The 15,504-nt window shown below is 42.5% G+C and overlaps 1 protein-coding gene across 1 annotated transcript; it reads left to right on the top strand.

Annotated features, from left to right (window-relative positions):
* Positions 1-930: 930 nt before the first annotated feature.
* LOC127313127 (uncharacterized) lies at positions 931-2,257 on the top strand. The gene has a single exon (XM_051343671.2). It carries the CDS (start codon positions 1,091-1,093, stop codon positions 1,832-1,834), a length of 744 nt encoding a protein of 247 aa, XP_051199631.1. The 5' UTR covers positions 931-1,090; the 3' UTR covers positions 1,835-2,257.
* The last annotated feature ends 13,247 nt before the right edge of the window (positions 2,258-15,504 follow it).

The following is a 15,504-nucleotide window of genomic DNA, read 5'->3' as shown; positions in this document are numbered from 1 at the left end:
CATTGATAGTGAGCGGGAATTTCTAGTATTTTACACTGAACCATATGAACGGATGGGTTCTCTTGGAGATGTTGATCACTATGTGCCGCTCGCGTTTGCTGTTTTTCTTGCCGGATGTCAAGAAGTTCGAGACACAAATATTCATCATCAACTGCAAGATGATCTGCTGGAACATTTGTAGAGGCTCAAAGGAGCCGCCTAGTTTGTTTATCTGTTTGCCATTGTGAACCAAACTTGTTAAATTATTTATGTGCATTGTTGAACTTAAACTATCTGTTTAGTATGTTGAACTTGTTGAATTATCCTTAAAAAACTCGTTGAATTATTTCCTTGATTTGTTAAACTTGTAATAAATTATTGTAGTTTATTCGTTGTTTCAAATTTGATTATATTAAAATAATGTATCGGGGCCGTATGGGGTGAACGGCTACCTCTGCCATCTCCTGAATGTAACCCAATTCCCCCCCCCCCCCCCCCCCCCCGGATACCGTATGAGTTGGCGACTGGAGATGGTCCAAGGTAGGACGGGTACAAGTGGGATGAATCAAAACGACACAACAGGTAGAGACAAGATGCCGACGAAAAATAGAGGACAAAAACTTGAGACATAGATTGACTGAAAAAGAACAACGTACACTAAAAATAATGTTTCTGGAAGTTAGAAAAATATTTCAATTTAAGAGGTTAATATTAATTAAGAATTTTGATTAGCGAGGCCGGGATTAGCTCCACACTTCTGTGGTGCGACGAACAGGTCTTCGCACAAAACAGCAGCACTGCAGCAAGAGAGCAATGGGCAATGGCAAACACGAAGCTCCCACCACTGATAAAAAATCATAAAATAGGCTCCATTTGCCATTTCTTTTCCATTATTACCTCCCTTTAAATACCCCCTCAACTCCACCCTGCTCTACTCGTGCTAAAGCCTAAACCCCAAAGCAGCAAAGCATCCCCACGAAGAAGAAACCTCTCTCACTCACTCACTCCTCAGTCCTTCTCCTTCCACACGAACCCAGCAATCACAAAGAAGCGCAAGAACCACGATCGAATTCGAGGCCGGAGTCGCAAGCAAATCCAAGAGACAACAGCGATGGAGCCGAACATGGCCCCGCGGCGGCTGTGGCACGTGGTGCGCGCCGTGCTGTTCATGCTCCGCAAGGGCATGTCTAAACGGCGGAAGCTGTCCATGGATCTCCAGCTCATCCTCCAGCGCAGCAAGATCGCCGGCAAGGCCCTCGGGAAGCTAATCACCGCCCACGGCCACCACGACGACCAGCCCGCCGCCCAGAAGGCGCCACCACGACGACCAGACCCTTCGCTCGCCGTCTACAACCCGCACGGCGCCGGCCGCGAGGTGGAGTTCAGCTGCAGTAACACCCCCTCCTACCCGCCCATCAAACTCATCCCCACCAAGCGCGGGCGCCGCCGGAACAACCGCCGTACCCACCGCGGCGCCAACGGCGCCGAGCCCGGGTGGTACAACTACGACGCGGCCGACATTGCCAAGGTCTTCGAGGTCCTCAACGACGAGCAGCTTCTGAACGAAGTCGTCGGCGACGGCGCCGGTGCGGCCGCGCTCGCCGTGTTGGCGACGCCTTCCCCCGCGCTGTGGTCGAGCTTCGGCCGCAGCCCGGCGCCGGTGAAGCAGCTTCGTATCACTGACTCGCCGTTCCCGCTGAGGGATGACGCGGCGGATCAGGAAGACGGTCTCGTGGACCAGGAGGCGGACGAGTTCATCAAGAAGTTCTACGACCAGCTGCGCAAGCAGCAGAGCCTCGCCGTCGCCACGCCGGAGTACGGGTATGCGCGCCCAGCGACCGGCGTCGCGTACTAGCTAGCTAGGACCTAGCTACATACCGATCGGAGTGTCCATAGGTGTTAGCTACTCCCCGCATATGTATGAATGTTTGGCACCATTTTTTTTCCAAGTGTGAAGTGTGTGCGTGCTCCAGTACATATATGTACGTAGAGAGCTACTATCATGGTCTAATGATTTTTCTAGCTTGGAGCTGTGAGATTTTCCATGCTTAATTTGTTAGATCCATGCATGTATATTGCTAATAGTTTAGTATCAGTAGCAGGTAATTTGAACACCTTGTCATGTGTTTGTAACTAGTACTCCGTATGTTGTATGCTAGCCGATAGATCGAGCTCAAAAGGGATATATGCAACGTGTGGATGGCTCAATGATCGATCCATGATCCACTTGGCAAGTTTGTAACTGATTTTGCTATCGTATGTGTTTCAGAATTTGTTCCGTTGTTTCTTCTTGTCTTCTACAGGTGCTTCGCGGATAAGTTTTTGATCTACAAAAATTGGTCGATCTATCAAACATCAAAGGATATATGTCTCAGTCTCACTTCATTGGGTTGTGGACCATGTTCATAGCAGTATACCAGTAGACTTTGTGTGAGATCGATAGATGTCACCATCCTAACGTTGGGTGATTAACGAGCATTACACACGCGAGTCACGATGTATGTGGCCTAGAGTGGACCGTATACGGTTGGAAGGATCTAGCTTTCAGCTAGATGATCAATTTGTGAACGAAGCGGGTATGTATATACAATGTACAAGGTAACTAAACAAAAGTTAGAGGTCAAGCAAACCTCACTGCCGCGTAGCAAATATTTTTTACTATTGCACCATTCTTGCAGCATTTTATCCCACTACGGGTTAAAATGGTACAAAAAGCACCGCAACATTTTGTAACAGCAATGCAACAAAAATATATGATTATGCAACAAATCCTCACTGGACTCGTCTATGAGAAATCCTACTTACCGAAGCCCCATACGGGCTAGTTTCGGCAGTTGTGAATCCATTCCGCATGGCTCCGTTCACTCTTCGAGTTGAGAGGTATCATCGATTTTAGTTTTGAGCTCCCAACTCAATCGCCATGGAGACGAGCTCTTCTTCCATATGCAGGGGAGGAACGTGTGGGGGTGGTCCGGAGGTTTGCAACGAAGGAGCCAGGGGCCTAGGTGTGTCGTAACAGAGTTGTTTGGAAGGGCATGCACATTGCCATGGTGTTCTAATTGGAGTACGTATGAGCACGGGAAGGAAAGTCGCGTAGACACGCACACACACTTGGAGGATGGAATCGGTGGATCAGTCAACTGCATATTGATACGTCTCCAACGTATCCATAATTTTTGTCGTTCCATGCTTGTTTTATGACAATACTTACATGTTTTGCTTGCACTTTATAATGTTTTTATGCGTTTTCCGGAACTAACCTATTAACAAGATGCCACAGTGTCAGTTCCTGTTTTCTGCTGTTTTTGGTTCCAGAAAGGCTGTTCGGGCCATATTCTCGGAATTGGACGAAATCAACGCCAAACATCCTATTTTTCCCGGAAGCATCTAGAACACCGAAGAAGAGTCGGGAGGAGAGCCAGGGGGCCACCAGGAGGGTGGGCCGCGCGGGCCACACCTAGGCCGCGCCCCCCTATGAGGAGGCCGCCCTGTCGACCCTCCTGCGCCGCCTCTTCGCCTATATAACCCCTTTCGACCTAAAAACGCAGTACCAATTGACGAAACTCCAGAAAGACTCCAGGGGCGCCGCCGCCATCGCGAAACTCCAATTCGGGGGACAGAACTTTCTGTTCCGGCACCCTGCCGGGACGGGGAAGTGCCCCCGGAAGCCATCTCCATCGACGCCATCGCCTCCATCATGCTCCGTGAGTAGTTCCCCCATGGACTACGGGTTCTAGCAGTAGCTAGTTGGTATACTCTCCTCCATGTAGCTAGTTGCTGCAATCTTGTTATTCTTAATGCTTGTCACTAGGGCCCGAGTGGCATGATCTTAGATTTAAGCTTTATACTTATTGCTTAGATTGTATCTACAAGTTGTATGCACATGTCACTGTCCGGAACCAAAGGCCCCGAAGTGACAGAAATCGGGACAACCGGAGGGGATGGCGGTGATGTGAGGGACACATGTTTTCACGGAGTGTTAATGCTTTGCTCCGGTGCTCTGTTAAAGGGAGTACCTTAATATCCAGTAGATTCCCTTGAGGCCTGGCTGCCACCGGCTGGTAGGACAAAAGATGTTGTGCAAGTTTCTCATTGCGAGCACGTACGACTATAATTGGAAAACATGCCTACATGATTAATGAATTGATGTTCTATCTTAATGCCTTATCAATCCTATCAATTGCCCAACTGTAATTTGTTCACCCAACACTTGTCACTTGTTGGAGAGTTACCACTAGTGTAGATCGCTGGGAACCCCGGTCCATCTTTCATCATCATATACTCGTTCTATATGTCATTAGAAGTAGTATCAACTATTTTCCGGTGCCATTGCCTCTGTGTTACTGTTTCCATTCTGTGTTATTCTTGTTACTATTGCTCTCATATTACTGCTACTTTCACATCACCCCTGTTACTAGTGCTTTTCCAGGTGCAGCTGAATTGACAACTCAGTTGTTAAGGCTTATAAGTATTCTTTACCTCCCCTTGTGTCGAATCAATAAATTTGGATTTTATTTCCCTCGAAGACTGCTGCGATCCCCTATACTTGTGGGTTATCAAGACTGTTTTCTGGCGCCGTTGCCGGGGAGGCATAGCTCTACTCATAAGTTCACCTGGGGAGTACACTCTACCTCTCTCTCTGTTTTTTATTTTATTTTATTTCGTTTTGCTTAGTTTACTTTTGTCTAGTTTATTTGTGCTTAGTTTATTTCTGTCTAGTATTATTTTGCTTAGTTTACTTTTGCCTAGTTTCTTTTTGTCTTGTTTTATTTTTCTCATATACCCAAAAATCCATAAAAAATTGAAAAACCAAAAAATTAAAAACTGCTGTTATGGGAGAACCAACAACCTACTTGAGCTTATAGAATGTTATAATAATTATAGAGAATCAAGAACTGGTAAAGTAATGAGTGCTATGATAGAAAAATTGAATACAATGGCTAAAATCTTGCTTAAACGCCATGATATAAACTGTTGCTCTTAACAGGATACTAAACATCTTAAATTTCAATGTGGCTTTAGTGAGGAATTTTTAATTAAGAACTATAATCGGAATTGCTATATTCATTATGGGTTCGAAGAGGTAGAACAATTTGTCTTATTTATGGGAGCCTCCGAGATAGAATCCTTCATGGTTAAGAATTATGAAACTTGTGTTGCTTGTAAGGACCTTAAAGATTATGTCTCTTGTATCCTTAATTCTTGCATAGAATGCTACAATGGTAATCCTTATATCATTGATTATAAAGAGAGACTCATTAATGCACAAGAATGCACTCACAATTTGCAGGAACCGGTGGAAGAAGAAATTGATGAACCTGAAAGCGCATTGGATGAAAAAGAGGGGGAAATTGATGAACCTGAAAGCTCATTGGATGAAAAAGAAGAGGAGAGCGACGAACAAAAGGAGGAAGAATGGATTAGCTACCCATGTCATCCTTCTAATGAGAGTAACTCTTTATCTCTTACACTATTTGATTGTCCTCCATGCTTACCGGAAGAGGTTGAATGTTATGTTCCTGTGGATTCTCTTGAAATATTACCTATGAGTAAAACTTGTGAGAATAATTATGCTACTGTTATATATGATAATCCATGCTACTTTGATAAATCTTATGATAATGCTTTGTTTGTGCCTGATGTCGAAATGCATGGTACTAAAGAATTTTGCTTAGCAAATGTTTATGATAAATCTTTAGATGACGGTCCTATGTTACTTGATAATATTAATTGTACTACTAATGAAAATGGGATTGGAGAGTTCTTGACTTTATCTATGTGTCCCATATCTCTTGAGATTGATCGATCACCTTGTTATATTATTGATAAAAGTGAGTTTGAAAGTTTGGATCCCACTATTTTTGAGTTTGATAAAAATTATGTGTTTGGAAATCATGAAAAGTATGATGCATGTGATAGTTATATTGTTGAGTTTATTCATGAAGCTACTGAAAATTATTATGAGAGAGGAAAATATGGTTGTAGAAATTTGCATGGTACTAAAACACCTCTCTATATGCTTAAAAATTTGAAGTTACTCTTGTTTTATCTTCTTATGCTTGCTACTTCGTTCTTCATGAATTTATTTGTGTACAAGATTCCTAAGCATAGGAAGTGGGTTAGACTTAAATGTGTTATGGATTTGCCTCTTGATGCTCTCTTTTGTTTCAAATACTATTTCTTGCGAGTGCATCATTAAAACTGCTGAGCCCATCTTAATGGCTATAAAGAAAGAACTTCTTGGAAGATAACCCATGTGTTATTTTGCTACAGTACTTTGTTTTATATTTGTGTCTTGGAAGTTGTTTACTACTGTAGCAACATCTCCTTATCTTAGTTTTGTGTTTTGTTGTGCCAAGTGAAGCCTCTAATCGAAGGTTGATACTAGATTTGGATTTCTGCGCAGAAACAGATTTCTATCTGTCACGAATCTGGGCTGTTTTCTCTGTAGGTAACTCAGAAAAATATGCCAATTTACGTGCGTGTTCCTCAGATATGTACGCAACTTTCACTAGTTTTGAGTTTTCTGATTAGAGCAACGGAAGTACCATTTTAAAATTCGTCTTTACTGGCTGTTCTGTTTTGGCAGATTCTGTCTCTGTTTTTTGCATTGTCTCTTGTGGACTTTAAGCAAGGTTTTCTAGACGTGGAGAGCTGTAGCTAATGTTTTATTGAGTTCTTGCAATGTGTCACTACAGGACTAAAAGTGGATTCAAGTTTTTTGAGTACTAACCCCTCTAATGAAGTTTATGAGAAGTTTGGTGTGAAGGAAGTTTTCAAGGGTCAAGAGAGGAGGATGATATATGATCAAGAAGAGTGAAAAGTCTAAGCTTGGGGATGCCCCCGTGGTTCATCCCTGCATATTTCAAGAAGACTCAAGCGTCTAAGCTTGGGGATGCCCAAGGCATCCCCTTCTTCATCAACTTATCAGGTTTCTTCTATTGAAACTATATTTTTATTCGGTCACATCATATGTGCTTTACTTGGACCGTCTGTGTGCTTTTATTTTTGTTTTTGTTTGAATAAGATCGGATCCTAGCAATCCTTGTTTGGGAGAGAGACACGCTCCGCTTTTTCATATGAACACTTGTTCTTCGTTTTACTTTTAATGTTCAATGATAAAAGTTGGAAGCTACAACATTTATTGCTATTTGGTTGGAAACAGAAAATGTCTCATAATGTCTTGGATAATTTGACACTTGGCAATTGTTTTGAGCTCTCAAGTAGATCATGATTAAGTTTTTGCATGTAGTTTAAACCTATTAGTGGAGAACTACTGTAGAGCTTGTTAAAATTGGTTTGCATGATTGGTCTCTCTTAAGGTCTAGATATTTTCTGGTAAAAGTGTTTGAGCAACAAGGAAGACAGTGTAGAGTATTATAATGCTTGCAATATGTTTTTATGTAAGTTTTGCTGTACTGGTTCATACTTGTGTTTGCTTCAAACAACCTTGCTAGCCTAAGCCTTGTACTGAGAGGGAATGCTTCTCGTGCATCCAAAACCTTGAGCCAACCACTATGCCATTTGTGTCCACCATACCTACCAACTACATGGTATTTCTCCGCCATTCCAAAGTAAATTGCTTGAGTGCTACCTTTAAACAATTCAAAATTTATTACCTCTGATTTGTGTCAATGTTTTATAGCTCATGAGGAAGTATGTGGTGTTTATCTTTCAATCTTGTTGGGCAACTTTCACCAATGGACTAGTGGCTTCATCCGCTTATCCAATAATTTTGCAAAAAGAGCTGGCAATGGGATTCCCAGTCCCAAATTAATTAACAAAAATAGACACTCCTCCATGGTATGTGATTGTTGGACGGCACCCGAAGGATTCGGTTAGCCATGGCTTGAGAAAGTAAAGGTGGGGAGGAGTGTCATCATAATAAAACTAAAATAAAAGGGCACTCCTTCATGGTATGAGATTGTTGGCAGGCACCCGAGGATTCGGTTAGCCATGGTTTGTGAAAGAAAGGTTGGAAGGAGTGCCACCCAAAAATAAAAATAATTCATGGGAGCCGCTCTTTGAAGGTTTGTCTGGCAAGGGGGTTAGAGTGCCCACTACCATTCGTTGACAACAACAAACACCTCTCAAAACTTTACTTTTATGCTCTCTTTATGTTTTCAAAACCAAAGCTCTAGCACAAATATAGCAATCAATGCTTCCCTCTGCGAAGGGCCTTTCTTTTACTTTATGTTGAGTCAGTTTACCTACTTCCTTCCATCTTAGAAGCAAACACTTGTGTCAACTGTGCTTTGATTCTTACATACTTGCATATTTGCATTCATCATATTACTCTATGTTGACAATATCCATGAGATATACATGTTGAAAGTTGAAAGCAACCGCTGAAACTTAAATCTTCCTTTGTGTTGCTTTGATGCCTTTACTTTGAATTTATTGCTTTATGAGTTAACTCTTGTGCAAGACCTTTTGATACTTGTCTTGAAAGTACTCTTCATGAAAAGTTTTGCTATATGTTATCTATTTGTTAGCAACTATAGATCATTGCCTTGAGTCACTTCATTCATCTCATATGCTTTGTAATAGTATGTTCAAGGTTATGTAAGTAGCATGTCACTACAGAAATTATTCTTTTTATCGTTTACCTGCTCGGGACGAGCAGGAACTAAGCTTGGGGATGCTGATACGTCTCCAACGTATCCATAATTTCTGTCGTTCCATGCTTGTTTTATGACAATACTTACATGTTTTGCTTGCACTTTATAATGTTTTTATGCGTTTTCCGGAACTAACCTATTAACAAGATGCCACAGTGCCAGTTCCTGTTTTCTGCTGTTTTTGGTTCCAGAAAGGCTGTTCGGGCAATATTCTCGGAATTGGACGAAATCAACGCCAAACATCCTATTTTTCCTGGAAGCATCTAGAACACCGAAGAAGAGTCGGAGGAGAGCCAGGGGGCCACCAGGAGGGTGGGCCGTGCGGGCCACACCTAGGCCGCGCCCCCCTATGAGGAGGCCGCCCTGTCGACCCTCCTGCGCCGCCTCTTCGCCTATATAACCCCTTTCGACCTAAAAACGCAGTACCAATTAACGAAACTCCAGAAAGACTCCAGGGGCGCCGCCGCCATCGCGAAACTCCAATTCGGTGGACAGAACTCTCTGTTCCGGCACCCTGCCGGGACGGGGAAGTGCCCCCGGAAGCCATCTCCATCGACGCCATCGCCTCCATCATGCTCCGTGAGTAGTTCCCCCATGGACTACGGGTTCTAGCAGTAGCTAGTTGGTATACTCTCCTCCATGTACTTCAATACAATGATCTCATGAGCTGCCTTACATGATTGAGATCCATCTGATGTAATCGGTGTTGTGTTTGTTGGGATCCGATGGATGATACATTATGATTAGTCTATCTATAAAGTTTGTAAAGTTATTGTTGCTGCAATCTTGTTATTCTTAATGCTTGTCACTAGGGCCCGAGTGGCATGATCTTAGATTTAAGCTTTATACTTATTGCTTAGATTGTATCTACAAGTTGTATGCACATGTCACTGTCCGGAACCAAAGGCCCCGAAGTGACAGAAATCGGGACAACCGGAGGGGATGGCGGTGATGTGAGGGACACATGTTTTCACGGAGTGTTAATGCTTTGCTCCGGTGCTCTATTAAAAGGAGTACCTTAATATCCAGTAGATTCCCTTGAGGCCCGGCTGCCACCGGCTGGTAGGACAAAAGATGTTGTGCAAGTTTCTCATTGCGAGCACGTACGACTATAATTGGAAAACATGCCTACATGATTAATGAATTGATGTTCTATCTTAATGCCTTATCAATCCTATCAATTGCCCAACTGTAATTTGTTCACCCAACACTTGTCACTTGTTGGAGAGTTACCACTAGTGTAGATCGATGGGAACCCCGGTCCATCTTTCATCATCATATACTCGTTCTATATGTCATTGGAAGTAGTATCAACTATTTTCCGGTGCCATTGCCTCTGTGTTACTGTTTCCGCTGCTGTGTTACTGTTACTATTGCTCTCATATTACTGCTACTTTCACATCACCCCTGTTACTAGTGCTTTTCCAGGTGCAGCTGAATTGACAACTCAGTTGTTAAGGCTTATAAGTATTCTTTACCTCCCCTTGTGTCGAATCAATAAATTTGGGTTTTACTTCCCTTGAAGACTGCTGCGATCCCCTATACTTGTGGGTTATCACATATCATACTTTATCCAAGTTAAACACAATTAGGTTGGGTGTTGATGATAATGTTTTGGTATTTTGTTCTTGCATGCTATCTCGGTGCTCCTCCACCTCTATCCCGACGATAACAATGAGAGGAAAGGGTGAACGGGGACCAAACCTCCAAATCAACAAGATCAATGAACTTATTGAAGGCCTTGTCGCGAACTCCGCCTTCACCATCGCTAAAAGAAAGAGAAGGGAGCCTCAAGCGCTGCTCACAATCTCAAGGAGGAAATAACACACCAACACATGGTGAGACACCATGAAGGGAAGCTGACCACCTGTCTCAAACATCCATACTCAGGCTACCGAGGCTGCCGAATACGAAGGGGAGAGAGGCTGGCGAAAAGGGGAGGGATGTCAACCTGGGGAGGAACAGGAAATGACACCTTTCTTCTTGTTGAAAATTAGCATAGGCTTGATCATAAAAACTACAGTGGAACAAGTATGATTCTTGCATGTGATGTGTAATAACTATGGATAGTCCCTCATCACGTAAGGAAACATATGATGAATGCCCTCCGCAACAACAATGTGGTGTAAAAATTCGAACGAATGAACTGTGCATCAGAAAACGCTAATACATGTAGTCTTTTTTTTTTGAAAAACCTCCAAAATAGGAGGGAAACATCGGGCAAAGCCACCCAAACGTTCTTCAAAGTAGCATTAGAATCCCACATACAATATTTCACCCTTTCGGACAACCGTAGCATGACTTGGGACAAAAAGAACTTCAAATGAAAAATCAAATCTCACTGAACATAGTGGAACCATACCAAATGACACAAAAACGCCAATCTGAACTTCACAACCTTAGGGTTCAACTATCTTCATTGGATGGTAAGTTTGTTCCTTCAACATTCCTCTTCTTTCCCTTGACTCTTTTGCTTTTCTTCTTCTACTATCTTATCTTCTCTATTGTAGCCTATGTTTGAAATTTCATGTGTCGTCTTGGTGACATTTGGATTTTTTCGATAAAGGATGCTTTATTACTTTAATAAGCAATTACATCCAGCCTCTGCATAACCAGGATGCACACACAGCCGTTTTGTTGTCTCAAGTCCAAAAGGATAAAAAAAAACTAGGCGAGATACATATCGGAACGATGAATCATATAACGCCTAAAGTGTAGGTGGGGCATCTATCCGTAGACTATGCTGCCACCCATGTAGGGAAAAAGTATCTCTCGCCGTAGCCTCCAATCGTGTACAGACCTCCGTAAATAGCTGTCGGTTCTCCACTCGCTGTAGAGGTAACCATGAACGGAGAATACCTGTACATCTGTAGATGACTTGCAACAAAGAACAATTTTTGTCATTAAAGATCTTGTCATTTCTACATAGCCAAAGCGCCCAGATAACTGCTAGCGCCCCCACCCTAAGAAGCAACTTAAACCTTGAATCTATACCATGAAGCCAATTGCCAAAGACATTGGCGACACTAGTTGGAGGATACAAGGTAGACGCTACTTGGATGACAGACCATATAGATCTCGCGAACTGGCACTGGAAGAATAAGTGTTTGATTGTTTCGTCCTGATGACAAAAAACACACCGTGTACTTCCATGCCAATTCCGCTTAACAAGATTGTCTTTGGTGGGAATAACCCCACGACGAAGATACCATCCAAAAATTTTAATTTTTAATGGTATCTTTATCTTCCAAATCTTCTTATTGTTGTCAATTGGTAAGTCAGAAAGAAGGATCGCATTGTAGAAAGATTTTACGGAAAAGGTACCATCTACATGAAGGTTCCATCTAAATTCGTCTGGTTCAGGTGATAAATGAATATCTCCGAGCCGTTGAATTAGGGTATTCCATGCCACAAGTCTTTGTCCAAGTAAAACCCGTCTGAACGTCACATTCGGAGGTGAGGTAGCCATTACAGTAGCAATGGTATCACCTTGGCGACGAGCAATCCTATACAGAGCAGGATACTGTTCACTTAAGGGTGCATTGTCTAGCCAAGCATCTTCCCAGAACCGTATCTGTGCTCCATTCCTGATTGAGAAAGTACCATGGCGAAAGAATACATTTTTTGTCGCCATAAGACCAGCCCAGAAGTGAGAATCCCCAGGTTTCCAAACCACTTGGGATAATGTCTTCGAACCGATATACTTTCTCCGAAGAATAGTTTGCCAAGTCCCATCCTTAGTAAGTAGCTTAAACAGCCATTTACCTAGAAGAGCTGAATTCTTGACCTCCAGGTCATGAACTCCAAGCCCTCCTTGATCTTTGGGACTACAAACTATACTCCACTTAACCAGTCAATATTTCTTTTTCTCGCTGTCCCCTGATACGTCTCCAACGTATCGATAATTTCTTATGTTCCATGCCACATTATTGATGTTATCTACATGTTTTATGCACACTTTATGTCATATTCGTGCATTTTCTGGAACTAACCTATTAACAAGATGCCGAAGTGCCAGTTCCTGTTTTCTGCTGTTTTTGGTTTCAGAAATCCTAGTAACGAAATATTCTCGGAATCGGACGAAATCAACGCCCAGGTTCCTATTTTGCCCGGAAGCATCCGTAACACCCGAGAGCCGCCGTAGGGAAGCCCTGGGGGCCCCACACCACACCCTGGCGCGGCCAGAGGGGGGGCCGCGCCGCCCTATGGTGTGGTGGCCCCAGGCCCCCTCCGAGGCTGCCCTTCCGCCTATTTAAAGCCTCCGTCGCGAAAACCCTATCACGTTCGACGAAACCCACAGAAACCTTCCAGAGTCACCGCCATCGCGACGCCAAGATCTGGGGGACAGGAGTCTCTGTTCCGGCACGCTGCCGGAACGGGGAAGTGCCCCCGGAAGGCTTCTCCATCGACACCGCTGCCATCTCCACCGCCATCTTCATCACCGCTGCTGCTCCCATGAGGAGGGAGTAGTTCTCCATCGAGGCTCGGGGCTGTACCGGTAGCTATGTGGTTCATCTCTCTCCTTATGTACTTCAATACAATAATCTCATGAGCTGCCTTACATGATTGAGATTCATATGATGATGCTTGTAATCTAGATGTCGTTATGCTAGTCAAGTGAATTTTACTTATGTGATCTCCGGAGACTCCTTGTCCCACGTGTGTAAAGGTGACAGTGTGTGCACCGTGTGGGTCTCTTAGGCTATATTTCACAGAATACTTATTCACTGTTATGAATGGCATAGTGAAGTGCTTATTTATATCTCTTTATGATTGCAATGTATTTTGTATCACAATTTATCTATGTGCTACTCTAGTGATGTTATTAAAGTAGTTTTATTCCTCCTGCACGGTGTAATGGTGACAGTGTGTGCATCCGTGTTAGTACTTGGTTTATGCTATGATTATGATCTCTTGTAGATTATGAAGTTAACTATTGCTATGATAGTATTGATGTGATCTATTCCTCCTACATAGCATGAAGGTGACAGTGTGCATGCTATGCTAGTACTTGGTTTAGTCGAATTGATCTTTCATGCACTCTAAGGTTATTTAAATATGAACATTGAATTGTGGAGCTTGTTAACTCCGGCATTGAGGGTTCGTGTAATCCTACGCAATGTGTTCATCATCCAACAAGAGTGTAGAGTATGCATTTATCTATTCTGTTATGTGATCAATGTTGAGAGTGTCCACTAGTGAAAGTGTAATCCCTAGGCCTTGTTCCTAAATACTGCTATCGCTGCTTGTTTACTGTTTTACTGCGTTACTACTGCTGCAATACTACCACCATCAACTGCACGCCAGCAAGCTATTTTCTGGCACCGTTGCTACTGCTCATAAATATTCATACCACCTGTATTTCACTATCTCTTCGCCGAACTAGTGCACCTATTAGGTGTGTTGGGGACACAAGAGACTTCTTGCTTTGTGGTTGCAGGGTTGCATGAGAGGGATATCTTTGACAGCGGGATACCACCTGTATTTCACTATCTCTTCGCCGAACTAGTGCACCTATGATAAGAATGCTTTATGTGATAGTTATATTGTTGAGTTTGCTCATGATGCTACTGAAAGTTATTATGAGAGAGGAAAATATGGTTGTAGAAATTTTCATGTTACTAAAACACCTCTCTATGTGCTGAAATTTTTGAAACTACGCTTGTTCTATCTTCCTATGCTTGTTACTTTGCTCTTCATGAACTTGTTTATTTACAAGATTCCTATGCATAGGAAGCATGTTAGACTTAAAGGTGTTTTGAATTTGCCTCTTGATGCTCTCTTTTGCTTCAAATACTATTTCTTGCGAGTGCATCATTAAAACTGCTGAGCCCATCTTAATGGCTATAAAGAAAAGAACTTCTTGGGAGATAACCCATGTGTTATTTTGCTACAGTACTTTGTTTTATATTTGTGTCTTGGAAGTTGTTTACTACTGTAGCAACCCCTCCTTATCTTAGTTTTGTGTTTTGTTGTACCAACTGAAGCCTCTAATCGAAGGTTGATACTAGATTTGGATTTCTGCGCAGAAACAGATTTCTATCTGTCACGAATCTGGGCTGTTTTCTCTGTAGAAAAATCAGAAAAATATGCCAATTTACGTGCGTGTTCCTCATATATGTACGCAACTTTCATTAGTTTTGAGTTTTCTGATCTGAGCAACGGAAGTATTTATTAAAAATTCGTCTTTACGGACTGTTCTGTTTTGACAGATTCTGCCTTTTATTTCGCATTGCTTCTTTCGCTGTGTTGGGTGGATTTCTTTGTTCCATTACCTTCCAGTAGCTTTGAGCAATGTCCATAAGTGTTAAGAATGATTGTGTCACCTCTGAACATGTGAGTTTTTGATTATGTACTAACCCCTCTAATGAAGTTTATGAGAAGTTTGGTGTGAAGGAAGTTTTCAAGGGTCAAGAGAGGAGGATGATATACTATGATCAAGAAGAGTGAAAAGTCTAAGCTTGGGGATGCCCCGGTGGTTCACCCCTGCATATTTCAAGAAGACTCAAGCGTCTAAGCTTGGGGATGCCTTGGGCATCCCCTTCTTCATCGACAAATTATCAGGTTCCTTCTCTTGAAACTATATTTTTATTCGGTCACATCTTATGTACTTTACTTGGAGCGTCTGTATGTTTCTTGTTTTTGTTTTTTGTTTGAATAAATACTTGTGTGGGAGAGAGGCACGCTCCGCTGGTTCGTATGAACACATGTGTTCTTATCTTTACTTTTAATGTTCATGGCGAAGGTTGAAACTTCTTCGTTAAATTGTTATATGGTTGAAAACGGAAAATGCTACATGTAGTAATTGGTATGATGTCTTGAATAACTTGATACTTGGCAATTGTTGTGCTCATGTTTAAGCTCTTGCATCATATACTTTGCACCCATTAATGAAGAAATACAT

Source organism: Lolium perenne, chromosome 7, assembly GCF_019359855.2.
Source record: "Lolium perenne isolate Kyuss_39 chromosome 7, Kyuss_2.0, whole genome shotgun sequence".
Classification (NCBI taxonomy): domain Eukaryota; kingdom Viridiplantae; phylum Streptophyta; class Magnoliopsida; order Poales; family Poaceae; genus Lolium; species Lolium perenne.
Note: the sequence above shows the minus strand (reverse complement) of the source record. Positions and strands in the feature narration are given on the sequence as shown.

Bases quoted from the DNA above. Each gene is read 5' to 3' on its own strand.
- LOC127313127 (XM_051343671.2), top strand. From the start codon at position 1,091: ATGGAGCCGAACATGGCCCCGCGGCGGCTGTGGCACGTGGTGCGCGCC.